This window comes from Anarrhichthys ocellatus, unplaced genomic scaffold (genome assembly GCF_004355925.1).
Source record: "Anarrhichthys ocellatus isolate YVR2014 unplaced genomic scaffold, GSC_Weel_1.0 scaffold139, whole genome shotgun sequence".
NCBI lineage: Eukaryota > Metazoa > Chordata > Actinopteri > Perciformes > Anarhichadidae > Anarrhichthys > Anarrhichthys ocellatus.
Window position 1 is genome coordinate 359,930 of NW_022280169.1, and position 27,842 is coordinate 387,771.

The following is a 27,842-nucleotide window of genomic DNA, read 5'->3' on the forward strand; positions in this document are numbered from 1 at the left end:
GCCTGCCATTGAGCTCTTCGGCCAGAGAAGCGTCTGCCCTGGATGGGATTGTTTTGTACTTGCCACAAGTTCTGGAATCAGTCGGTTGCAATTGTGCAATTTCTTGACGCCGCTTAGCCTCTTTCAGTGCTCGATCTCTGAACTGGAGCTTTCTGTTTCAGCTGTTGTTTGTATTTAGGCAAAAGCAAGATGGTGGCTTGGCCTGATTTGCCAAAAGGAAGGAGAAACGGGGCTTTGTACCCGTCCTTGTACTGTGTGTAGCAGTGGTCCAGAGGAGTTCAACCCTGCTTTAATGATGTTTTTATCCGCCCACATATCAGACCGGCATCGCATCATCACCAAGGCCACACATGCACTCTCTTGGGGGAAAGAAACGCGCTGTCACATATGGAGAGAAACATGAAAAGGCAGAAAAACTGTCGTGTAGCGAATTAAGCTCTACTTTCACACTGGGATTTGATGCACATAAGATACGTGAATATTCAGCTAGTGTGATAAATTGCTAAATAATGCTGTGACAATTAATACTGATGGATGAGTTAGCTTAGCTAGCTTGAATGGGAGGCTTCTGCAGTACAGTCTTACTCTTAGGCTCAAATCAATTAAACACCAATGACAGGAGGTGGGTCTTCATCTGTAGTCTGTGCAGTTTTAATGTGACAAAGCTGTTCCAAAGACGGCCACCGCAAAGGCTCAATCACCACTGTTTGTGTCTAGTTCTGGACATCCAAGAGCATCTAATTGGTCGACCTCAGTTCTCTGACTGGAGTATGGAGATGCAAGAGTTTGGCTAAATAACGTGGCGCCAGCCTTGGCTAAAAGTCTTACCTGGAAAAAGTTAGTTTTGACAGCTGAACCAATCACTCCTAGATTCTTAATAAAAGTTTGATAGAAGCTAAAGGGCCTCTGATAGGTCAGGTCGTCCAAACATAATGATCTGAGTCTTTACATTGAGATTGAAATCCAAGTTTTTTGGTATCATTTGACCACAGACGTCTGAGAGGAAAACAAAAGACACAGACACATTGAGATTAAAAATGGATGATTTCATTACAAAGCCAACACATATAAAACATCAATAACACTGATCCTGGTATAGCGGTAACACGGTCACGTAATGTGGGAGCATCCCTCTGCTACATGAATATTGCAGAGGATTTCTAAAAAAGGTTCCCTGTACAACTCTACAGACCTCTGAGTCTGCATCAACTGAATCTGAGAAAAGCTCATCAATTATCAATTAAAGCTGGAAACACATGATTTTAAGAGATAGATGTGTGTGTCTGTTTTTGAGAGAGAGAGTTTGTAAGCAGAGTTGTTGCTTGTAGTTGTCTTCATTCATGGAATATTGAATATCAAAACAGGGTGAGATACTTTGGGTGTGTAAATGTGTGTCTTCCAGTATTTATGCTTCACAGAAGGATGCTCACTTAAACAACAGTAAGTGTGTTTCAATGTTGCAGGGCAGGGAGAATGGTTCCCATGCAGGGTCCGAAGCCCACTCTGTACCCATCTCCTTGACAGTAACCTAGACAGAAGAAAAGATGGGACATTACTATAAATACAAACATGTGATCATGGACATGATTATCAGTAGGATCATATGATGTAAGGCCATCTGAAAACACATAATTCATGTCTTTTTGCTGTCAAACATTTTGTCAAACTGATTTATTGTTAATATTTGTATAATTGAAAGAAAGGAAAAGAATCCTCTGAGGCCCGTCACAAATGTTTCTTCACTCTCCAGTGTTAATAGATAACTAGACAGGGAGGGGCATGGAGATGCAAACAGCAGCAGTAACTGTAACTTACAAGCAAAGGACACAGATACATTGAATCTGTACCATGAATACTTTCATATCAACATACATATGTGTATATCAACGTACTGTTCTAACCGTTCATGTTTAAAACTGCATTCTCAACAAAACCACTTGGTTAGGTTTAGTAAAAGATCATGTTTGGCTTCAAATAAGTTTGATACTACTGGTTTCACACAGGACACAAAAACGGGTCTCCTGGGTCAGTCCCATGTTCGACCCATCCTTCCACTCCAACCTCCTCCCTACGAGGACTTTTATTAAACACATTTGTGATACATCAAAAACAAATGTAATCAGTTGCATTGTATGAGAAAGAGATTTTTAGGAGACAGGCTCCCACACCACACAGTTGAAGTTTAAACAGTTTAAAAGAAAACCCAAAACATCATGATTTTTTCGTAATATTTTTGGCGAAAACATGTTTTAATTAATGCAAAAAGTTGATTGTGTATTTATATTCCTGTCTTTTATCAGCTGGTTGTCAGTTGGTCTGCTATTTTTCCTGTTTGTATCCCTCGTGTAGTTGTCCTCCTGATCCTGTTTTGTTTGTCATTTTTGCAAGTTTTGTTTTGGACGCTTTCTTTATGAAATCACTGTTAAATATCCTTCTGCTCCCTGTGTTTGTCTGCTGTGGGTCCATCCCCTATTGTCTGTTTGCCATACCGTGACAGCTTGTAACATGCCGTAACTCATGTGCCCCAGTGGCGTAACATTACGCTACAGAATGTTCATTAAGAATCACTCAACTTTTGAGCTCACACAGGACACAAACACTGGTCGGCTGAGTAAAAGTCCTGTGTTTGTTTGACACAACCAACTCACCTCCCCCTTTTATCATAAAATGTTATTCCTATTGTGTAGATTTTACACCAACAATTATGAAAAAAACCTTGTTAGTTGTCGTTTTCCTTATTGATATCGTTTGAAAGACAATTTTAGATAAGAACCACTCTATATGTTTCCAGTGAATGATCCAGTTATCTGGTTCACATGGGAGAAGTTTGCCTAAAGGGCCTTCTGCCAGAAATCTTCGTAGGTTTGACAACAAAGGTACTTGGTTAGGTTTAGGAAAATATGGTTTGGGTAAAAATAAAACCTTTCTGGCAGAAAGCCCTGACTGCATCTTCTTCTCTGTGCTTATTTGGCTGCTATGCTTAGGTTTCAGTCCAACCTGTGATGGTGACTTTGTCTCCATCCCTCAAGAACGTTCTGGTTTCTCCTCCTCCCAGATCGATGCTCTTAGATCCCCTCCATGACAGCTCCAGCATGGATCCAAAACTCTCTGGATCCTGTTGAGATGCAGTCCACACAGAAACATGGTACACTGCAAATGTACTGCATGTAAAACACAATCATAGAGGTAAACAAACATGCTTTCTTTTATAGATATTCCCATGGCAAAAAATGTATCATCAACCAACACAAAAAAGTGATTAAATAGTTTATAGTGTGTCAGATTGAATTGATTACAGCATCTTTTTAATTAGTCAGATATTTGCTTGATGAAAAAGCAATAATATATTTTTTTGTGTCACCAGGTCATATCCATCAATGTAATTCTAGAAATTACAAAGTTATATACACTAGAAAGAAAATGGAGATGAAAATATATAAAAGCAAGGGGATGAAATGTGCAAACCCCTAGAATAAGCATATACATGTTCGGGGTTATGGGTAAAACAGAGATCCCCAAAATCCACAGTTTTAATTTTTTCACATAGGGGTTCTGAAGGTTCAAAATTCAAAATTCAGACAATATCTATGCTTGGGAGATTGCCTCAACATAGCTGTCAACGTGGCTGTCAACATGGCGACAGCTGAGAAAGTGGCTAGCAGCTAACGGTGCTAACAGCACGAACAGTCCAAACAACAGCAACAGAGCTGACAGAGCTAACAGGAACCGGAGACGACGCCGTGGTACCGTAAAAGCACAGTGCAGAGCGGCGGCCGTGAGCTAACCAGAGGGGCACGCTCACATGCACTTACGTGCACTAAAAGGCACAGAGAAGCTTGTGTTAACACAGAGAGGGAGAATGACTTCATTCTCTGCTTAAGTACATTACTTCACTATATCTGTATAGACAATAGATGTTGGATGAATATCTTACAAAGAACATTTTGTGCAATATTTTCAAGATCTGTCTTACAGTTAACAGATTATTCACCACTCACTTCAACAACATAAGCATGAAATGGGACTTACTTTGCGTCAGGGCAGTCCTGTACCGTGTGCGATAGAATATGTATTCACATAAGATACACAGTTCAAATATTATCCATCTTAACTAGTATTTATCGAGTACTGAGTATACTGTACATGCAGACACTCACAGGTCCACTAATGGTACCAGAAGCCAGCAGGTCTCCAGGTCTGACGTTGCAGCCGTTGACTGTGTGATGGGTGAGTTGCTGCTTCATGGTCCAGTACATGTACTAGAGACAGAGATAAGAATGGTAGAATATGAGTGAAGACGTTATCCTGGTTCACCATGTGCATAAAGGAGACTGCTGGTTCCACCTGCCTCTACAGTCTGGTGATGGCTTTGGGCTCTGAGGGAGTCTGCACTACCAACATTTGTGTTAAAAATGGACGGGGTGTGTTTTGATACCGATGGTCACAGTGTTGTAACTTATTAACCAGGAATAATTGTAATAATACAAAATTGACAACATAGGGCATAGCCCTAATTTCTCAGCCTACACAGTCCTGAAAATAGCTCGGGAGTTATAAAATCATCAGGGTGGGAAGGAAAAATCTCATTTTTCTTTGAACTCATATGAGTTGCCAGGATCAAACGGGAGACCAGCATCCAAACTAAAATGCACTGGTCCTCAAGCAGAGTTTAATTCAGACTATAGATGATACAACTGACAGAAAAACGAAGAATAAAATTGAGCAGGTTTAATTAAATAAGCTTAAAACTTCTAAATAAAGTTTATTTACTTGCTCAATATCTATATATGAAACCAAATTCCTGAAGAGGGGCTCGACTTTATCCTTGCTGTTCAGCAGGGGAGGAGAACTGCGGACCCGGACTGGGGATATTGTCGAGCGGTGGAAAGAAAACTTTGAGGAACTCCTGAACCCGACCTACACGTCCTCCATGGAGGTGGCAGAGTTTAAATACTTGGGGGAAGATCCATCCATATGCCTGGAAGAGGTTGTTGAGGTGGTAAAAAAGCTCCTCACCGGAGATGCTGACCTTCAGTGGTTGAGGTAGGGGACAGTGCCTGTGAAGTGTCAGACCAGGTGGGAGTTCCCATTTTTAAAAAGGGACACCGGAGACTGTGCTCCAATTATCGGGATATCACACTGCTCAGCCTCCCCAGGAAAGTTTATTCCAGGGTCCTGGAAAGGAGGCTCCAACCGATTGTCTAACATCAGATTCAGGAGGAGCAATGCGGATTCTGTCCTGGCTGTGGAAAGGGTAAAGACTTGAAGGGGTTATGGGAGTTTGGCCATCCAGTCTACATGTGTTTTGTGGACTTGGAAAAGGACTACGACCATTTCCCTCTGGGAATTCTATGGGTGGTACTGCAGGAATATGGGGTACCTGGGTCGTTGCTACGAACCATACGGTCCTTGTTTGACCAAAGTGAGAGCTGTGTCCAGATACTCGGCACAAAGTCAATCCTCTTTGTGATTTTCATGGACAGGATTTCAAGGTGGTGGTAGACCCAGAGTGATTTCATATCTTGTCTGGCCAGGGAACGTTTTGGAGTTCCCCAGGAAGGGCTGAAAGCATTGCTGGGGAGAGGGGCATCTGGAACACTCCTGCTGCCCCGTGACCTGGCCCCGGATAAGCGGAAGCAAATGGATGGATGGACAAATATGTTTATTTTATAGATTTGTTTTCTAATTGTTAGCCGTTTGCAGTGCCTTACAGTTAATCATAACAATAGATTTAAACATGAAATTCAAGTGTTATCCAGTGCCGACATGAGTTGATTAAACCATTAGTTGACTGACAAAACAAGTAAGAGAATGTAAAGCAATAATGGCCCAAATCAGATTTTTTTTTTTTCATAACAGTGTGAACTGCACAAATCTCATGGAATTTGATGTTTTCCATTCTGTTTCGGGGCACTTTCATATTTGGTCCTACATCATATACAGGTCTCATTTGCAAACAGCCAAACAGACATGAGCAGATGTGGAACCGTGACGATCGTGATTGGAAAACAATGCGCTACCTTAAAGTTTGACTTGCAGATGGTTGCTGCCTCTGACATGCCTTGTCCTGAAAGAGCAAACAGAAAAAGGTGACATATTGAAACACACATTCACTTTAAACTATGTAGTCCTTCTGACACGCCGCAGTGGATCATAGCTAACACTGATGGTAGAAATGTACCAGCTACAATATGATTGAACAACAACAATATAATCATCAGAAGTAATAATCAAATGATATTTAGTAAAAGAACACAGAGACGCTGCTCCATAATGAGTACTTGTACTGTAGACGTACATGTTGCTGATGACACTCACTAACTGCAGGGCTTCTATTGCAGTGTTTAAATCTCTGTGCTGCTACTTTTACTTACGCAAAAGATTAGAATAATTCGTACACCTCTGATTCAGTCGGAGATCATTACAAGACAAACTATGAACATTATAAAACATGAACATGGTTGTTCTTTGAGATAGTGGCCCAACCAAAGTACTTTAACATAATACCATACATTTTTATAGAAAACTGTTAATTGATAGGGGAAGATAAAGTCCTTCACATCCCAGAGAGAGAGAGTGAGAGAGAGAGATGTAGAGAGTAGAGAGAGAGAGAGAGAGAGAGAGAGAGAGAGAGAGAGAGAGCGAGAGATGTAGAGAGAGAGAGAGAGAGAGAGAGAGATGTAGAGAGTAGAGAGAGAGAGAGAGAGAGAGAGAGAAAGAGAGTAGAGAGAGAGAGAGAGAGAGAGAGCGAGAGATGGAGAGAGAGAGAGAGAGAGAGAGAGAGAGAGAGAGAGAGAGATGTAGAGAGAGAGAGTAGAGAGAGAGAGAGAAAAAGAGAGAGTATGGGGGAGGGAGACATAAAAAGCCTTTAATGGTTCACTATTACCATAGATCATAGTGTGTGTGTGTGTTTGATTGGATGAGGGCCACTCTGTGAACAGTAGCCTACCTTTAAGTGACACGAACAGGTTAATGTCGAGAGTGTAAGCGTCAGGGTGCTGAAGGTAGGGGAGGGGCTCTGGGTCCTGCAGAGGGGGGGGTACAGAAACAAAATGAACAGGAAACAAATGAGGAGGAGGCTCTAATGTCCACACACACACACCAAAACTATAAATGAGGGAGACAAAACTGCTTTTCCATTCTTACACCCTTAACGCTAATGAGACAAAAAGTGTAATTTTGTTCCAAAAGTGGCACCGGAGTTTGGGGCATGTAACAACCGATCCAGAGGTCTCAAATATAAAAGTCTGTTAGTTCTGAAAGACAGAGGGAGGCTCGGTTTAATTGATAGTTAATCAAAGGTGTTCTATCATGGTACGGAAGCCCTGAGGAGCAACTGAGAAAAACATTCAGATCTAAATAGTTTTCTCTCCTGTGTCTATGGCTTAAGAAGAGATTAAAAATAGGTTTTGGCAGGAAAATCTGTCGAAGTTCCTGAATCACATCACCTCAGGGCTTCTGGATCATGGTCTGGTGACTCAAGTCACTACAGAATTTAACATAGTGATTTTGAATAGGGGGTCACTATTGGATGCTTCTCTTTACTGGTGTAAGTTGTGACCACTGAACTAACCTGGATAGGGTTAGGCTCTGCAAAGGGTACCAGCGCCTCCATTGGGATGACCCAGGGTGAGATAGTTGTCCCGAAGTTCTTCCCCAGGAAAGGACCAAGAGGAACATACTCCCACGCCTGGATGTCCCTGGCTGAGAGTAGACACAGATAATACTGCATAAGTATGCAGGTAATTGTTAGATACTGTTGGGCAATAACAGGGAGTCCAAAAAGTTTAAAGAAACTACCAGGAGACCAGGGACTGTTGTGACCTGAACCTTTCTTAAGCAAGCAGAAGGTGAATATGTGTAAGTTCTTCGACTCATGTTTTCCATTATGTTGCAGATACAAAGGATTCCATGATGCTAGAAGACATTTTATTTAAAATAAATCTGGTTAAAAGTGGTATATAGTGGTTTATATAGTAAAGACAGGATTAAAAACATATTCTCTTTTCCTTTTAAATGTCAAGGCAAACCTAACGGCCACATCTATTTAGTTCCAACATGGCAGTTCATAGTAACAGGCTCATATAGCTGAACAGAAAGGGAACCATAAGGGTACATTTCTTGCATAATATTTGATGCTTAAGTGTATTTCAGGGCATAATTCTCTCTTTTGGTTAGGAAAGGTTATTTTCATCTTCAATCATTTCTCTGATTCATTGTTGTAATTCGTTAATTCATAATAAATAGTCTGCTATTGCTGTCGCTGAGCTTCCCCTTCCTTAAAAAAGTGTCAATTTATTTGTAGTGTCATTTCATATTTTGGTGCTTCACATCCAATTACTGAGAAATGTCAAATGTTTTAGATATTAAATGATAGCATGGATTTTTAGACAAAAACAGGACCAAGAATGCATTGTGACAGATAAGTTAGGAGGTTGGCCTGCCAGGTGTGAAATGTTTTGTTAAAAGACGTGTGAACCATTATGCATGCACTCTAGCATGCTATCAAGGTTAGATAAATATGCCGTCAAACTTTTCACTTCAAAAAAATATTAAAATACATTAAAATAATATAATATATAAAGTTATTAAGACACAGTGCATTCGCTCTGTATAAAATCTAGTTCAAAAGTACTCGAGGCAAAAGAATTTAATATGCCATCCATTTACTCTATTTCCCCAAAATGTAATGCACAAAGGAAGTGTAGGAGCTGCTCACAGAGGGACAAAAGTTGAGCAAATATGCACATCATTGATGTTTAGTGTCTAGGCTCCGACTTCGTCACCGTGCACAACGCGGCAGTCAGTGTAGCACAACACTGAGCAGGGAGTGACACTAATAACTTCTCCATTTAATGTGGAGTCAAAGCCCCCAGGTGGAGGCGGGGCTTTTGAAATGCTAATTTGAATTGACCACATAGTTTACAGGTGAGAGCAGGGCTCAAGCCCAGGGGCCCAAGGGCTCACGGGTCCCCGAACCCAGAGCCTGTGCATGAAGTCGCTGATAGTTTTGTTTCCACCAGGGGATTATGTACTCAGTTTTGTGCATGCGTGAGTATGTGTGTGCGCATCTTTGTGTCTGTCTGTCCATACTAATATTGCATACGGCTGGACCCATCATGCCTTATGACTGTATGCTGAAGTGCTTGTGGTTGTGGTGATTCACACTTTTTGTGTGAAAGCATATTTCTTTGACAGTTTTATACCATCATTGACTGCTGACTCCTCACTACTCTTAACTGGCAGGTGGGGGCTGCAAGTGATCTACAAGTGCTGTAGTTTGGACTCTTGTTTCCGCTACACATTCCGAATTGTTCCTCTATTGATTTGCACACCTGGGTAGGATAATTCACAATAGCCACAATAACTATAGCTTACAAAGTGAACCGAGTGCTGACTACAACAGAGCCGGTAGAGCTAGTTAGCTGTTAGCAGCCGCTAAGAGGCTTTATACGTCCCTACCCAGGGGTCCATTGTCTGCTAATGGTATGCAGCCCTTGTTCATACTATATACAGTTAGCATGGGATTGGGACACACCTCACAGCAAAGCAATGTTGCACACAATACCAGTAACCCCCTACACCTGGGGTCCCATAGGGGTCCTCCACTGTGAAGCTGTCTCTGTCCTCACAAGGACACGGCTCATTGGCCGATGCCTTCCCTCTCCCACTGTGAGCCTTTTACAAATTACTTTTCAATTAAGCCACTGTGCACCATTGAGAACAGAGGGAAGAAGAAGAAAGGGGGGGCATTTAACTTAGCGTGCATTTTTATGGTATGACAGGATGGCAAATATTCAGAGAGCTAGTGGTGAACTCAGGTCTCCTGAGGGCTTCAGTAAGTACTAAATGAAAGCTGTCAGTTCCCTTTCAAGCTGCACATTCAGCAGAAATGTCACAGACTGAAAAATCTCTCACACTGTGCTGTGGTGAGAAAAATTAAAACTGACGCCTTCTGAACAGAAGTATCTGTCACAGCACGAGCATGATGGGCTGTGGTTGAGATGGTCAGTGTGGAGAATGTGTGGCAGTGTGCTGGAGAACATTACAAAGGCAAAACAGCAAACTTTGATAGCAGAAAGAACACATTCTTTCTCTTAGTGGAGATAAGAAGAGAAAAAGATGAACTTGTTAGCAATAAAACATGCCCTTCCTAAACTTAATATACTCTTTTTTTTTCTACTGCAGCCCAACTCGGTCTGGTATGACCAGTAGCTTATGGGGACTAATGGTAGCTAATGTAGTTATTGTGCATCTGCCATTCAGTCATCTCAAGCATTCTCATAATACCCTTGCTGTCATTGTTTGAGGCTGTCAATCATATCAGCTGATCAGCTGGTCTCTTCTATCTAATAGTAGTACAGTGACAACCCTACATTGTTAGCCTATCATCTTGCTTAAATTAGGTTCTCTCTCTGCCTTTTGTAAGCTCATGCTGCTGTTCCACTCGCCCCTCCACCTCCGCATCACTGCCCATCTTCATCATTTCATTAGCCTCATCAGCCACCACCAGTGTTTGGACTCCACGGGGGGATTTATGTTGCTGCTGCTCAGGGTAGACATCTACTTGTACAGTCCAAGCATGAGACAACTTGTTTTATTTAAACTGTTTCAGACAATATACGTATAACTGATCCTAACCAATGATGCTTCAGAAGATGTACTGTATGTTCTCCTGTGTTTGTGTACAGCAGACATCCAGGTTAAACTAGCTAGTTTTTAGAGACCGCTCTGTATTTCTAAGTCAAAAGTAATGTGTTTTGTACTTTTCAGATTGTAAGTAGAAGTAAAACTTAAGGGTTTTCACTGAACACTGATAAAAACAGGCCCTGTGACATGGCCCTTGGATCGGTGTGTTCTGCAGATCCAAAAATAAATCTAATAGAATTCAGTCTGTGAAGATTTAAAGTTTCTGGTCAAGTTTTGCACACCAGTAATTCACCTCAGCAAAACTTCATCTTAAGTAAGTCTTCCAGTTGTTTCACATGCCTGCTCTCTCTGTGCATGAGCTCTGAGCCGTCACTGCTCTCAGGCATACACTAAGACAAAGCTAGCATCAAATCAATCCACAGCTGACTTCACAGATTCCCTGTTCCTCACAGACTGCTGACAAATGATGAAAGTGGATCCAGAGTAGAGTTTTGAGAGAAGGCCCAAGGCAAAATGAGAAACTGTTTAATTCCACTAGAATGTGTCATGGACCACTATAAATTAGCCCAATCAGAGAATGTTTAAGGATGATTATTGTCCTGACATGTTCATATTACCATATCTACTATGTCCCCACATACCATTCTGACAGTTAAATTAAAGGTCCTGGGTCTATAGACTTATGCAGCAAAAAGGCTCTTCAGTTATCTCAATCCTTTGATACATAAAAAAAATCTAAAAATATTTGTGCACCACTGCTATATGAATGCAATACATAAATAAACTCATTTTTTTAGATGTATAATTTTATTGAGGTTTGATACATTTGGATCTGCTTGCTCTAATCTGTAAAGTTAGACAGATCATCAAGTGAGGGGCCTCAGTTAAGGGTTTGATGTGAGTTTTAGCAGTTAATGCTTGTGTAAAATCAGACAACTCCCAGACCGGACAACGCAACCTGTCAATCACCGTGTAGCCCCGCCCTAAAGCATCCCCTGCTTTATGGTCTGTGTGACTCTAAATGGACCATAATGTACTAAATGAACATCATGCTGTATTGAAGAAGACTTGAAACTAGAGATTGAGACCATAAACTCATGTTTACAATGTTTACTGAGGTAATAAATCAAGAGAGAAGTAGAGTCATTTTCTCATAGACTTCTATACAACCAGAGGAGTCGCCCCCTGGTGGTCACTAGAAAGAATGCAGCTTTAAGACATGAAGCTTTGGCTTCACTTTACAGACCCAGAGGTTGCTGCCTGGTTGGAAGTCTATTTATGTATAACTTCAGTGTAACCTGAAGACAAGTGGCCAAGAACTGGAATAGCAAGGAGAGCTGTTTAATCAGACTGTAGCTGTAACCCTGCATTAACTACAAATCTCTTTTCAGCCTCCTGGTGTTACTGCTCTCACACCTTTTTAAGCTGAATTTCACAGTATATTTGTCATCATCATAGTACTTGATATCAAGGAACAGGAAACATAGGAGAATAGGGTCACCATTAGAAGAAACAACCCAAAGTACAATTTGGGTTTGGGTCTGAGGGTATAATTCACATTTGTTGTAATTGATTTCTGCTGGCAGAGAGGGAGGAACGTTTTCGGCAGGCTGCAGGATGACTGATGTAGGAGTAAAGAGGAATATTGGAGAGAATAATAGTCACAGGGCAATCGCACCATGCATGTCCTCTCCAGAGATTTACAGTTCAATCAATAATACATATACCCACTCATGTTTTGATGAGGACTGACTCCGCCATTTAATCTAAATCCATTTCCATCAAACTAAATCTGAAGTGGCATCAACATTTATAATGCAGAGCTAAATTAAGGAACAAGTGTGCTTCTAAGTGAAATGCCACTGCTAATAAGAGCTGTTTGCCATAATAAAATAAAACCCTCTACAAGCACATGAGGAGGATTTTGGTGTGATGTGTTGTGCAGAGTCTCTTACCACTCCAGTCATTCATGAGTACCATGCCAAAGATGTGTTCATGGGCTTTCTCAATGGGAATGGGCTCCCCGAGCTGATTCCCCCCTCCAACAAAGAAGGCCTAATCAGAGTGAAGAATAAATAGAACAGCACTGACATATTGTACCATATGAAATATCACACAGACTGGTATAAAGCATAAGAGAAGAGCAAGTCTGGCATTTTTACCAGACAACTTTTAACATCTAATATTGTATTAATAAATATAATATTATAAACATGCTGGTGATTCGATTAAGTAAACACTGTAATCACCATCTCCAGCTCAATGTCCAACTGCTTAGACGGGCCAAACACAGGAGGTTTTGCTAGGAGAAAGAAAAAGGCAAGCATAGTTAACATCAGCTGTAAGAGGTTCAACTCTATGTACCTGTATACAGAGGTGAATGTAAGGATATTACTCTGGTCAGGTCTCATCTGGCCTGAGGGACGGCGGATGGGGGTCCCAGAAACAACCACTGATGATGCTCTACCATGGTATCCCACTGGAAGCCTCAACCTGCAAAACACAATACTGAAGACTGAACAGGGACCACAGGATGTACACAGCTTATTGTCAGTCTACATTGTGTATGTTGATAATGTCTCTGAAAGTAGTATTTACGTTATGATTAGAGCGGACAAGCACTTATAATGGATGCAGGGTCACTGGTAAAACCATTCAACTCAGTTACATTCAGTGGTGGGCCGTGCATTTTATATCTGGGCCTTCACTGCTGCCCTGCAGCTGAAATACGGCACCACAGCTATTATTCATCTTTAATGAACGTCTTCGTATAAACCGTTCGGTACGAGTCGTTTGAATAACGCTAGAGCATTTAGAAAATACAAAAGACTAAATTCAGAATAATATAATGTTCTCAGCTGGTCTGGCTGTGGGATCCACTGCCATTCCTTAATGACAAGCCATGACCCAAAGAGAATATTTTAGGATTTTACTTTCACAACCTGAATGTTTAACGTACTGCTCTGCAATGTCTTTCCCCGTCTCAGCACCCTCTCTCATGGTGGATCTCACTCAGTCAGAATGCATTTTGATTGGCTGAGCTGCATCACGTGATGTGATTCACTACCCATCAGCCTCTGCTGGCTGTTAAGTTTCGTTTCACGATAGTCACGTGCTCGCCCACTGACCAATCACAGCACACTCTGTACCTCGCGGGAAAGCTACACATGGACACTGGCGGCATGTAATGCTGACGTCATTATAGGCCGGCGCGCAGGCTCTGATAGTCAAAAAATACGCCCAACATGTCAAACTAAAGATCTGATTGGTTGAACACTATGACAATCAACAATATCGTCCCCATTCACTTAAACTGCACATGGATGCACTTGTGAGTCTGCAGGCCTCGGGCCTCTGTTCTTACCTAGAGACACAGAGGTGAGATCTGATTGGATAAAAGCTCTACTTAAAACAAGCTGCACTGGAAGCAGAGCAACTGAGGAAAACAGTAGCTGTGCAATGAGAAAATAAGATAATAGGAAAAATAATATTTTTATAAATTATAATACATGTAGTGTATTTAAGAAAAAATATTAAATTATAAAATAGATTATATAGAATATATATATATATATATATATATATATATATATATTTATTTTTATTATTATTATTTTTAAAAATATATATAGCTTTGTGATTCTGTTTAGGCCAGCAGAGAAGGCCTTGCAGGCCCTGACGGCCCGCCACTGGTTACATTACAAAGACAATGAGCACGTAAAGATGCCTCAGTACTGCCCAGGTGATCTCTGGGAAGTGAAGTGCAGAAGTGCCACAGTAATGACTGCTTTGACTTAAAGATTGACACAAGTAGTTCAATACATTGCTGTGTTTGTTTGTTTTGATCACTATCTGCCATTAAACCTCTACTGAGGGTAAAAAATATGATTTGATAAAAAAACTTGAAGAAGCCACAGTAATAGACATGTAGTGGTCTGGCCTCCTTATCTATATTACACAGATTCAAAAAGATTGTATCCATCTTCAAAGAATTATTGCTAAAACGTATCCTGAACCCTGAAATTTGACCTGGGGAGTTCCAAGAACAGCCTGCCAATCACCTGCTTAACCAAAGGGCAGTGGGTCCGAGCCGCCTTAGCATTCCTCTCATGAGGGCCGAGAACAAATGAAGGCTGTCTGTGCTGTGTGACTGAGGCTTGCTGCAGGGATGCTCCCACAGCGCTGCTGCACTGTTTGAATGCACACTGATGTTCTGGGGCCCAAATCAATTAGAGAAACCTCGTAGTGTCCCTCCACATATGACTGTTGCAGAGAGCCTGGAACAATTAGTTTCAAGCTCTCTTTCAATATCTGCCCCCACACTGGGAATGTATCAAGGCCTTGTTATATTCTACCAGCAGCTGTTAGTGTCTACTGCTGGTTAGATTGATAGTGTACCAGTTTGGCATCAGAGCATTCTCCTTCCCCCGGAACATGGTGCCAACGTTGGTGGCGTGGTCTCTGGAGGAGTAGAAGTCGGTGTAATCGCCTTTGAAAGACAGATAAGACAGTTCATGAGAGGAAAAGGCTGAAATATTCACATACCCTTCTGTTATTAGTGAGGTCTATCAGCATGAACCTGACTGGATGAGCCGAGTGTTGCTAGAAATGTAATGTCTTGTTAAACAGTGCCCCCTGGTGCTGATGTACCTCAAGTCCATTTAACTATGTAAATGTTATTTTCTGCATTTAGATCTACTTAACAAGTAAGCAAACGGTCATTGTGCCTTCCATTATGACACAACTCTAACCAATCATACTAATGTCTGCATTATTAATGAATTGAAGGTAACTATTGGTAACTTTTATAAAAATGACTTATTGTCATATTATCTCAAACTGTCACTCTATCCTGACAGAAGTACATCAGACAGATAATCAGTGAAGATATCTGGTTCCTCTGCCTTCTCTTAGTGCTCCTAATGGCATTTGCAAAGTCCACCGTGCCTGAAGGTAAACCACCAATCAGAGCCAAGGAGTCTAGCGCAGCTGTCCGTCACTGCTCATGAAGCCATGTTTTCAGAAATGTATTTTAGTGTACTTTAAAAATGAGAAAACAAGAAAGTGAGCTAAGTCTTTAACTTCAAAAGCTCAAACAACCGCATTACTCAGGATGTGTGAGGGGACAGCAATAGATAGAAGTGATGCTAAAGGGGAGGTCACATCTCTAACAGGACAGGCTCACCAATGTCTGCAGGAAGGTGCATGGTGGCTGTGCTCTGATGGACAAATGCTCTGCAGAGACAAAGAACAGAAAGACAACAATCACTGGTGAAATAAGCTGTCTCAAAAAAGAAGCAAGATTCTGCCCGCAAATAGAGCATTATAGAATATATAGAATATACAGCTGGGTTTCCACTCTACAATGAACCATTTCCCAGAACAATACAATTCATTGACATGTTTCTGAAAAAAGATGAAGACCACAGACCTGTAGCGTGACAATTTTAACTTTCATATTTTGTTGTATTGTATTTTCATCACATATCGTAACCACTCAATGATGAAGGCTGTTTAAGCCTGTAAGTAGACTTCTACATCCACAGACTCCACAGACTGACCTGCTCCGAAGGCTGACATCATCTCTCAGTGTGCTCTCATTGGCTGACAGCAACCCCTGCAAGGTCCTCCTGGCCTCCCTCCAGGCCTCATAACCAAGAGCCATGAAAGCATTCAGTGTGGACTTGTAGGGGGACACAGATAACAAGTCAAATCTGATACAGAAAGCAGCCCATCGAATTATCACTTGACTTACTTTTAGAATGCAAAATCTACAGTATGATAGGACTTTTAGTGGAGTCCTGCATTAATGTTACTGCCACATTTGTTCAGGTTCAGGGGTTTTTCTGTGTGGGGGTTGAGTGAAAGGGTGTGTGAGAGAGCAGGTCCAATACCAATTCAAAATCAAAACAGCTACTGGCAGCAGTAGAAGAAGTCCTCAGATCCTGTACTTAAGTATAAGGTAACATAGGGCAATAATCCTTTACAAGAAAGCATTCTGCATTTATAATTTGACTTAGGGAGTAGAACTGGCAATCAACAAAGTAACAGTACCAAAATACTGATTATACATACTGATCTTGGCTGTATTTTCCTATAATATTATATTTATTACTACAGCATGAATGTGTAAGCATCATATTAATGTATCTGGTCAAGCAAGAGCTAATTAAGGAACATTATCGACTAACTGGACTTACTGTAGTATCAGTATGATGATACCATGATGCTGTAGATCTGATTCATGTCAGGTAGAGAGCTAAGCTGATTTATGTTGCATCTTCTCTGATTACTATTATTAGGGATTAAATTTACCTGCTCAAACACATCCCGATGTTTGGAAATCACAGGTCCTCGAAACAAAGACATAATCACACTGAGGTCCAGAATCTGGTCTCCAATGGCAACACCAATGCGACGTTTGGGCTGGGAAAACAAAAGTCACTGACGTAATGATCCACACTCCACTACTCTGCATCCATCATGTCTGTTCTTTCAATCTACAATGTCTCATCCAGCAAGCCAAGTACTTTCATGTTTCATGTTCATGTTTCATGTTTCATGATGAGAGTGGAAAGGTCCAGGATTGTCAGTGCACTCTCAGCTGCCACGCACACTTTAACATACATCCTCTCCCTCAGTACACTTCAGCAAGCTCAGATCCTTTTTTTCCTCAAAGACCCACAGTTATGTGAGTATTTTATTTTGAAAACCATGACCTCAATGTGCCTGACCTGACAACACTTTTTCTTTTTGCAAACCCAGAAGAAATAACCAAACTGCACTTACATGATCAGGTGTGGAGAATATTCCATAAGGGAGGTTGTGGAAGGAGAACTCTGATGAAGCCTCTACTTTTAGGAAGGACATCTTCACTTTGGCAGTGGTATTCCTCTCAACCTTACTGAGTTACTGAGTTACTGAGTGAATGAGCAGCAGCAGCGAGCTCTTCCAGATGTTTGACTGTAGACAGGCCCGCCTCCCGTTGCAGAACCAATCACATGCTGCCTATAGTATCCACCCTCATACTGCCTCTTTGGAAGTTAATGCAAACCAGCCTGGTGAATGACTAAGCAAAATCAAGTTACTGATAAGCCTTATGGAAACTTGAGAGAAAAGCCCTGATTCTAATATGTTTAGTGTAAACACAGTTTAATGAGAAAAAATACAATTTGAAACATTCCAACATGAACAGTGAATATGTCAACAGAAAAATGTGGAAAGTTTCATATTTAGTGTAAGACATAAAATAATGATGAAACGCATAAATCAGGCTTATGGAAAATAAATGGAGTGAATGTATTTGATGTAACTCAATCAACCTAAACTAATTGAAAACAACATATCAAGAGCCCTCAATCAAAAAGGTGTATGGCAAAAAGAATGAATAGTTTTTAATATGATTGAAAACAAATCTCTAACCAAAGGCCAAACACATATGAGGGTGTAAACTAACTAGCCAAGGCTGTCTGTCAGTGTGTCTGTTTTTCACTATCTGTTTACACACAGGTCCTGTTGGATCTTCGACAGCCCTTGACATTCGATTTTAACAATCAAATTTTCTTTTATTTGTATGCTTATATTTTTAAAGTTACTTTTAATGAGGTTTTAAATAAATATTCATGATATGATTTCTAACTCAGAGATGCTGATCAGCCACACATGTATCTCTAGAGCTGCTTATGATTATTTGGTTAAAAAAACTACAGATTGGGCTGTTGGCCTCCCTAAACTTCCGGTATGCAGCTGACGTCAGAGACATGCGGCGTAGTGATACTATGGTGTGGAGTCTTTAATGGACTGTTCAGTCGTGTGTGAGTCCTTGCTGGCAGTAGCGTTAGCTGGTCTCATACTGTTATCGCCGCCTCTCATGTGTTGATATACTTGTTAATGTTTAACGACTGGAAGCAAAAAAACACTGTCGAAGTCGGCTCTTCCACAGTAATAACAACCGACACGCATACGGAACGCACTTCACAGAGTTTTTTGTCAAACATCATTTTTACTGAACGTCCGCTTGATTTGAAGTTCTCAGGCAGAATGGCCGCCTTGCGTGCAGCAAAGCAAGCTCTGAGGAAAGAAATAAAGCGAAGGGTTGCAGCGTTGAGTGACGAGGAGAAACAACGACAGTCTCTAGTCCTCTCACGGCAGGTAAGGGAGAGCTGACTCAGACTGGCGGATTTGAAAGTTACTTTTATGGTGTAGAACCTTTTTTACATGTATAGGACCAGTCTTTCAATTTTCCCGTAGACCATCTGTAACATGACGCTATCATTTGAATTAAAGGTTGCTTTCCTCCGGTGTTAACACACATAACAACACATGGGATTTCAGAAGTATACTTTTAACGTTGTCAGCTATTGCTCAAAATGTACGGAAGCCGAGAACGGCCGTGCTAGCAATTATTTTATGAATGTCGTTATCTTGAGAGCACACGTTAATATTTTCGTTATCAGCCGAAAACAAGAGATTATTTGCACTTATTACTTATTAGTTCATGTTTGTCAGAGAGCAGGGTACAATGCCAGATGACTGCTGTCGAGCCTTCACTCCCATCTCGAGTCATATCAGCTGATGCTAACGTTTGAGTGCACCCATATACCGACACTCACGGCCAAGACCGAGCTGACAATAGACTATGAAGAAGTCTGTATACAAAAAGCACGATATAAAACGACTATGTATAAAAAGTCTATACAGTGTGTGGAGCTGACAGCTGGTGACGGACATGACAAAGCTAGCGGACGTATGTGTGACTATGTAAAAATAAGATTATATTTGCATTATATTTACAAGACGTATAACACGTGTAACCTGCGTCCCTTATACATTATAATTATTAAAATACCACTAAATTGTAAGGCAAATATCTTAAACCTTTCATTTTTGGTTTGCTGGAGAATATCATCTCAGACATTTTTTTATAACTTTTGTGAACACCTTATTTTGAAAACCGGATGTAATCACACAGTATGACAAAAATCTTTTTTTTTTTATCTGGAGGTTTCACGGTATATCAAAGTATTTTTAGTGCCCGAGCACCGACAAAGTCATTTATTTACTGAAGTTGGGTGCTTAAATCTACAATTCATTCATACAATATTTAATGCTGCTGTCGTTATTAATAATATTAATTTCTTCTAATGTTAACCAAAGAATCTTTTGCATTTTTGCCTGAAATTGATTGAGAAATTAAATAGTTGACGTTTATTTTTCGACTAATAGATTAATCAGCTTAGTGCATTCACTGAGGAGAAACTATAATGTTATTTACATCTTTGATATTTATAAAGAAATCATGGATGACAATAATTAATTTACAGCCCTTGCTCCTGTGCTCTAATAATGTCACACAGATTTAAACTTTCTCTTACTCTGCATGTTTTGTAGCTGTTCAGACACCCCAAGTATCTGTCCTGTAAGAGGATTGCTGTGTTTCTCAGCATGGATGATGAGGTGCGCACCGAGGAAATCATCAAAGACGTGTTTAAATGGGGTAAAAGCTGCTTCATTCCAAGATATGAGAGCAACGGCAGCCGTATGGACATGTTAAAGCTCAACAGTCTGCAGGACATGGAGACGCTGCCTCTGACATCATGGAACATCACACAGCCGGCTGAAGATGACAACAGCAGAGAGGAAGCACTGGCTGCAGGTAAGCATGGACACACACATCCATCTACAGTCTACATTTTAATCTGCATATTGCTGATTAACAGGTCACACAGCTCTTCTCCACCGATGTCTATTCTCAATTAGGGTTGCACGGTGTATCGATACTAAAAAGGTACCGCGGTACCTGTACGTTTAAAAACGATACGATTTTGCATATTTTTAGTATCGATACTTTATTAAAATAGCGCGCGATCAGAGCGCACTCGCTGCTCCGCTCACTGTCATGCTGCCTGCAGGCATTGACTGCAAGGGGGCGGGGCTGCTCAGCGCTCACACAGCAACAGGCAGCACTCACTCACAGCGAGTGATCACAGGGGAGACATGCAGGAGCTTTTGCCGACCGTCCTCGGCTTGTTGAAAAACAAGATGCCAGAAGTATCATCTGGAAGTACTTTGGCTATATTGCAGACAGTGAAGGAAAGCCCACTGACCTACAGAGACCCGTTTGCAAAAAGTGTTTCAAAGCCACACAGACCAAGGGAGGCAACACGTCTAACATGGCAAAGCACCTTTCAGACAGACACACCGAACTTTTCAAAGAGTTCAAAGAACGACAGGTAAGCAAATGTGATTATAAACATGAACACCCCGAATCTCCCATATACAGCCTAACAGGAGTAGCCTTAGCCTAGTTTGCGAGAAGCCTATATGATGATGAGGTCACAAACTCACAATGCACACAAAAGTGTACTAAATGAAACACAATTGATGCAAAATGGCTACATGCTGGTGGAGCCTGAGGGTGGATCTTGAGCTAATTATTTTTATTTAAGGAAAAATAATTATTCCATGAATTAAGATAAAATATGAAGTGAAAATATCAAACTCACTATGCAAGTAAATGAAGCATTGTTTATCCACCCACTCCCACAGACAGTCAGACAGATGCCAGCAGAGTCAGCAGCAACACAGAGACAGAGTTCCCTTCAGCTGTGTTTGAAAGCCAGCGGAAATATGAGAGAGGCTCAAAAGATGCGAAGAGGTTAAACATTAATATTAATGCCATTTGTTAAGTGTTCAAAAAGCTGGGCAGGAACAAGCTGGTAAAAAGGGAACCGTACAGATGTTTTATTTATTACTATTATAGATAATTATACCAGTATCGTGTCGTATTTGTGGTATTGTATCAAATTCTGGTATCGTAAGTATCGGGTATCGTGATACTTATGGCAGGTATCGTATCGAAGTCATAATTTTGGTATCGTGACAACCCTATTCTCAATATGGCTCCAGCTTTTAGCTACTATATAGCTGAGTAGTAGTACCACAGAGAATTGTGTAGTATGTTAGTTTGGTTTGACTCAGCCTGTTCTCACTCCCAGGGCGTCAAATTCCAAGGCTTGGGCAGAGGCCCATGGTCTCTGATACCGACGCACAAGGCACCTTTTAGCATCAGTATGAGATGTGACACGCTTTGAACCATGTCCAATGTAAACCCACCTGTGTCATTATTAGACATACACTAACCAAGGAGATTTGTTGCTTTTTGGTGACCACAAGTTACAATCTTAACCTCCACCGTTTCACAACGTTGACCACAAGTTACAACCTTAACCTCCACCGTTTCACAACGTTAACCACAAGTTACAATCTTAACCTCCACCGTTTCACAACGTTGACCACAAGTTACAACCTTAACCTCCACCGTTTCACAACGTTGACCACAAGTTACAATCTTAACCTCCACCGTTTCACAACGTTGACCACAAGTTACAATCTTAACCTCCACCGTTTCACAACGTTGACCACAAGTTACAACCTTAACCTCCACCGTTTCACAATGTTAACCATGCGTGAACCTTCTGCTTCTAGATACTACGGGCGCTTCTGCCCGAGCAGCAAAATATGACAATTATGGATGAAATCATGTTGTGTGCTCACAGTGTGTGCACTCTCAGATTTAGAAATGAATTTCAATCATCGTCATACAATGCTCTTTAATATGATTTTGATTTAAATAAAATTAATTAAATTGATACTAGAGATGTCCCTAGCAGATTTGCAGGATCAAGCTCAGAGCTGCTTCAGGCAATTTGTGCTCCAGATACACTTCCTGTATACAATGTAGCATGTTGTTCTTTGGAGTAGTGGAAGTGTAGTGGGAGGGATTAAACCACATGTAAACGGTTCAGAAGTTTCAGTAAAGGATGCAAGCACATTTGGGTACATTTTGCAAGTGCACCACACCTTTAAACTGCATACCATTCTGTTATATTACAATTCTCAAAAGTAATGGACTTAGATTGAGATTGGCTGGAGAATCATTTCTTATCACTTTTATTTATTTATATTATTTTCTCATCATGACAAAAAAAAAATGTTGGGGAAGCCTCTGAGTGAGTTACAGGAAATGTGCTGCATTAAGTAACATGAGTCGGTTGAATCTTGCCCACCAGCCAAAGCTCTGAATATTTGCGGCCGAATATTAGGGGTGGGAATCACCAGAGGTCCCGCGATACGATATTATCACGATACTTAGGTCACGATACTTGGGTCACGATACTGCGATATTATCACGATACTGCGGTATTCTGAGTATTGCGATAACATAGGCCTATATTGCGTTTTCTTACTTTTTTCAACTTCAAATTATGTCCCCAAAGGAAAACTGTGTCAACATGTTTTATCTAATAAGATAAAGTTTTCAGTCTGTTCATCTCACTTCAATCATTTTTATTGCAGCAGAATAGGATTGTCAAGCAGACAGACTGACCAACAATGTCATAAATGTTGCATGAACCTGACAAACTGAACTGTTTGTATTACTACATAGTCCAACTTAACTAAATGCAAACGTGTGGACTCAGTATATGAACTATAACTTATATAAGTAGGATATAAGAGTTATATAACTCAGTATAACTTGCGATGCGTGGACGTCAAGGGCAGAGAGACAGTTATGCGCTGCACTCTCCCCATGAGCCTGGCTACTGTTGGCAGATTTAACCCCGTTGTGAGGCCAGATTGAGCGTGTGAGCGAAACACTTCACATGCAGGAATCCCGCTAACTGAACGGCAACGCCCACGTTAGAAGCGTTGTTACAACCACCAGGCTTTTGTCGGCAATCCCCCATCTTGTGCTGCATTTTGCAGGAGGTCTGTAATGTTTGCCCCGGTGTGACTTACGTGTACTGCTCTAGTTTGGAGAACGTGAGACAGCAGTCGCCAGTCCCCTGAGATATTGTGCTGTTATAGTCACATAGGAATCCACTGCGTTTGACGTCCACGCATCGCAAGTTAATGCAACTCTTTCTGCTGTACTCGAAGACGCCTCAACTTTAAGCTTCACTTCTCTGTAGAGCAGTGGTTCTCAAACTGTGGGGCGCGCCCCTCTAGTGGGGCGCGGTGGTATTACAGGTGGTGCGTAGGGGGAAATGCATATACCTGTATATATATTTTTTTTAAGTAATTAATAAATACATGGCGAAATGTATGGAAGCCCGTTTCTGCCACTGTGAGGAAAAAATACAGATCCTGTAAGTCATTATTATGAGATACTATCTCTAAATAATGACTTAGCATCTCATAATTATGACTTACTATCTCATAATAATGAGATGCGTATCTCATAATAATGAGATATGACTTAGAGACTGAGGGCGGGGCATAGCAGAGCAGGGTTACGGTTTAAGAAGGGACCTTGTTAACTGGTGACCTTCAGCCAAACTCAAATGAACTCAGCTCGACACATCTGTGTTCTTGGCTGGTTGAATTCTTAGTTTTATGGCTTTGCTTTTCTTGTTGCCTCTGATGCGTTATTGTCCACATTGTGTATTTTCACCTCATGACAACATCACAAACATCTGCCTCATTAAGTTGCAGCGCTACAAAGATTTGTCTCGGAAACCAGCTGTATTGTAAACTGCTCCGTAGTACACGTCAAAATGCTCCATGGTAAACACGCAATCTGGTTTACTTAAAAGTGATTGCAATTTTCTTTCTTCTATTATTTGAAAAAGCAGAGACGGAGGAGTCACAAAATGTTATTTCAATAAAAATTCAACATAGACCATTTTGTTACAATTTTGTTGGGGCGGTGGGGCATGAACATTTTTTCTTCCTCAAAAGTGGGGCGCGACAGAAAAAGCAGTGCCTCAAAACCCATAGTTTTTGAGCAGAAAAGGCAAATAGACACAAACACAAAGTTATCAAAGTGTAGTTATTATAAACTGTTACCGATTTTTGTTTGGTTTAATATGTGATAGGAACTATTGTTACGTCCAATGTTGCTCTGGGGACATATTTAGCCGGTGCCAGTGTTGCCAACTTGGCGACTTTCTCGCTAAATCTGGCCAATTTCCAAACCCTCATGGCGACTTTTTTTGTCAAAAGCTACTAGTGACAAATCTAGCGACTTGTTCTGGTGTTGTTGGAGACTTTTGTGGTGTTTTGACTCCACTGATTGCTGGTAATAGAGTATGTAAATACCTATTAATTTTAGTAGTACAGCCTGCACAAGAACAAAGATGAAACTATAAAGTATTTTAAATTATAAATAAAGTATTTCTATGCATGAGTACCACCAGAAAAGGTTGTCTACATTCTTCAACCAGGGGAGGAGGATGTCATTGCCTTTGACCTGTGCAGCCTTGAGAGATCCGATAGCAAACATTAGAATTGAGTTTTTTCAACAAATCAAACATGGTCATAGGTCATAAACTACACTTACTGCTGCAAACGTTTTGGCTAGGTTTTTGGCACAGTGCCACATGTCAAGTGTGTCTTTTATCCAGAGGTCTTTGTATCTTATTCTCTCTGGGTCTGAAAAGGGAGGACATACAGTATTACTCTGACTTATAGATGCATCTTTTGTAGAATATAACCATCTATCAATACCATTGGCATGTATACTCACTAATGAAGGTTCCAGTGTGGACATGTGCATGTGCTGTACATGGAAACTGAGCTGCATGTAATGCTGACGTAGCTATAGGCCGGCTAGAAGGCTCTGACATGTCAAAGAATACGCCTAACATGTCAAACTAAAGATCTGATTGGTTGAACACTATGACAATCAACAATATCATCCCCATTCACTTAAATCTGCACTGGCTGCAGGTGAGAGTCTGCAGGCCTCTGCCTCTCTTCTTGCCTAGAGACACAGAGGTGAAATCTGATTGGATAAAATCTCTACTTAAAACAAGCTGCACTGGAAGCAGAGCAACTGAGGAAGACAGGAGCTGTGCAATGAGAAAATAAGATAATGGGGGAAATATTTGTATAAATTATAATACATGTAGTGTATTTATGAAAAGTTATTAAATTATAAAATAGATATTCCGTTGTGATTCTGTCTAGGCCAGCAGAGAAGGCCTTGCAGGCCCTGACGGCCCACCACTGGTCCACAATGACCATAAGGCTATATCAATACACAGCTAAAGGATGGTTTTGGTTGCTATATTTACAGAGCAAGCTAAAAAGCATGGGAAGCAGTACAGTTAACGTAACGTGTGCTCCCCATGTTGTATTACATTATCGGGTCTAAACATTGCTTGGGCCGGACTACCAAACGTTGTCTCACGGTTCGGCACGTCTGGACCGCGGATTAATTACACAGTTTTACGTTATCCATCAGTGTGGAATACGTTTTACTGACAATTTTTCAGTAAAATATGTGATCAGGACATCATTTATGCATCTCTAGTTGCCAATGTCTGATAATGTTACATTGTAAACAACCAATCAGTGTTTAAATCAACAGGAGAGCTAGTAACGTTAGCAGCACCGCTAACAGCTAATGAATAACAGTTACCTTCAGTTACATTATGATACGTTCAGGCTCTGTTCAGTGAAAGAGGATTGGGCGAAGTTAAACTGTAACATTATCATGATGTGTTTATGTGTAATCTCGTAAAATGTAGTGTTGGTGAGAAACTTGTTTTTGTTGTGTTGAACATGGGTTACAACTGAATTTCGTAGTGCATCCCTGTGTTGTATAATGACAATAAATGATCCTGGAATCCTTGAATAGTGTATGTTTATGAAGAAAAGAAAACACTATAAATGACTTACTAAGTAAAAGTATAACTTTTACAATTTTTGATGCTTTTTATTCATATGGTAATTTATTTCATAATGTGTTTTTATTTATTAATACTGAACACTTTGGGGTCTCAAAGTGTCAGACCCAAATCATTGTTTCACCGTGATGTGGTGAAGACCTTGGCTTATGTGGAGAGAGCATGCGCAGTTCAGTCATCTAGTAGAAGTAGAGATATTTCACTAACATGACTTTGAGCTGCTGTTGGCATCAGATAAACGATCAATGGATTCATCCTCTGGAGACCACCGTGGTGTTGAACAAACAGATATTTCAGACTTGATCAAAGTGGTAAAGCGACAAACAAAAGAACTTTTTTATACACAGAGCGTTGCTCCTGGTGTGGTTAAAAAGTGTTTGACTTTTATTTCACCATCAATATTATTGTATAGTGCTGTCCATATTTACAGGCAAGGGCTGCCAGTCCAGACCTCTATCACTGATTACACTGTCTGCTCTCATTATCTAGGAGGTCTGGACCTGATCTTGATGCCAGGCCTGGGTTTTGACCGGTTGGGGAGACGTCTGGGAAGAGGGAAGGGCTTCTATGACACCTACTTGGAGCGCTGCATCAGACACCCCAAAGGAAAGCCCTACACCATCGCCTTGGCCTTCAAAGAGCAGCTGTGTCAGGAAATCCCTGTCGACGACAATGATGTGCTCATAGATGAAATCCTGTATGAGGATGAAGAGTAGCTAATCAGTCACCACCTGTGGTCCATGAACTCTAAACTGGCTGTATTTACATGTCAAAGTCCGCCAACCGGTTAACCTGGCCTTTCAATGGAACACTCTGGCCGTGGTTACACTTCTCTTCTCCCTGACTCTTTTGGTCGTATGCACCTGATGAGAACTTAGCTGTCCACACTTCAGTGTGACCCGCCTGATCAAACAGTGATCGGATATATTTTGTGGTCAAATGGGCGACTGTAAAACGGTGGATAAACACATTTAATTTCTTGTATATTCTTCACAATAAAAGCCCCTCATTATGTTGTTATTCAAGAGCTTTTATTTTGAAGCAGCAGAATCATGACATGTTGGGTTTTCATCAGCAGTAAGGTAACGGGACTCAGACAGCAGGTCTCAGCTGGAGGAGCCCAGGATGAACTAATGCGTGCTATTCCTCCTCTGCTATTCCTGCTGACTTGTCAAAAATATGTTATTACATTATGCACGTTAAGCTACTAATTCATGGCTGTTGATTCTTGTGTTGAAGGTGCTGAAATATTGTGCGTGTTCTGCTCTGTATGTCATGCTGCCATAATGAGCTGTTAGGTAATCACCAATTACCTAAAATGAAGAATTGCTTTACACAATTACAGCATTAATGGACAATTAAATTAAAGGCAAATAAATGTTTCTAACATATCTCTTAATGGCTGACGGACCCTGATTGCTGTTATATACAGTTGTGTGAAAAAGTGTTTGCCCCCTTCCTGATTTCTTATTTTTTTGCATGTTTGTCACTTAAATG

The 27,842-nt window shown here is 40.8% G+C and overlaps 2 protein-coding genes across 3 annotated transcripts; one reads left to right on the forward strand and one right to left on the reverse strand.

The window, feature by feature from the left end:
• Positions 1 to 861: 861 nt before the first annotated feature.
• fah (fumarylacetoacetate hydrolase (fumarylacetoacetase)) lies at positions 862 to 19,619 on the reverse strand. Its single transcript, XM_031877517.1, has 14 exons — positions 17,440 to 19,619; positions 16,966 to 17,076; positions 16,212 to 16,333; positions 15,836 to 15,885; positions 15,049 to 15,139; positions 13,046 to 13,143; positions 12,900 to 12,952; positions 12,606 to 12,705; positions 7,574 to 7,704; positions 6,950 to 7,025; positions 6,021 to 6,067; positions 4,158 to 4,259; positions 2,998 to 3,115; positions 862 to 1,528 (listed from the first exon to the last, which is right to left on the reverse strand). The coding sequence occupies exons 1-14, from the start codon at positions 17,518 to 17,520 to the stop codon at positions 1,452 to 1,454; spliced, it is 1,257 nt and encodes a 418-aa protein (XP_031733377.1). The 5' UTR covers positions 17,521 to 19,619; the 3' UTR covers positions 862 to 1,451.
• Positions 18,389 to 27,780, forward strand: mthfs (5,10-methenyltetrahydrofolate synthetase (5-formyltetrahydrofolate cyclo-ligase)). 2 transcript variants are annotated; one of them, XM_031877519.1, is made up of 3 exons: positions 18,389 to 18,801; positions 20,094 to 20,305; positions 26,835 to 27,780. In XM_031877519.1, the coding sequence occupies exons 2-3, from the start codon at positions 20,095 to 20,097 to the stop codon at positions 27,059 to 27,061; spliced, it is 438 nt and encodes a 145-aa protein (XP_031733379.1). In that variant the 5' UTR covers positions 18,389 to 18,801; position 20,094; the 3' UTR covers positions 27,062 to 27,780. The 2 variants fall into 2 exon arrangements, with proteins under 2 accessions (XP_031733379.1, XP_031733378.1); XM_031877518.1 differs by having other exon boundaries at positions 18,390 to 18,801; positions 20,041 to 20,305; positions 26,835 to 27,777.
• Positions 27,781 to 27,842: the final 62 nt, after the last annotated feature.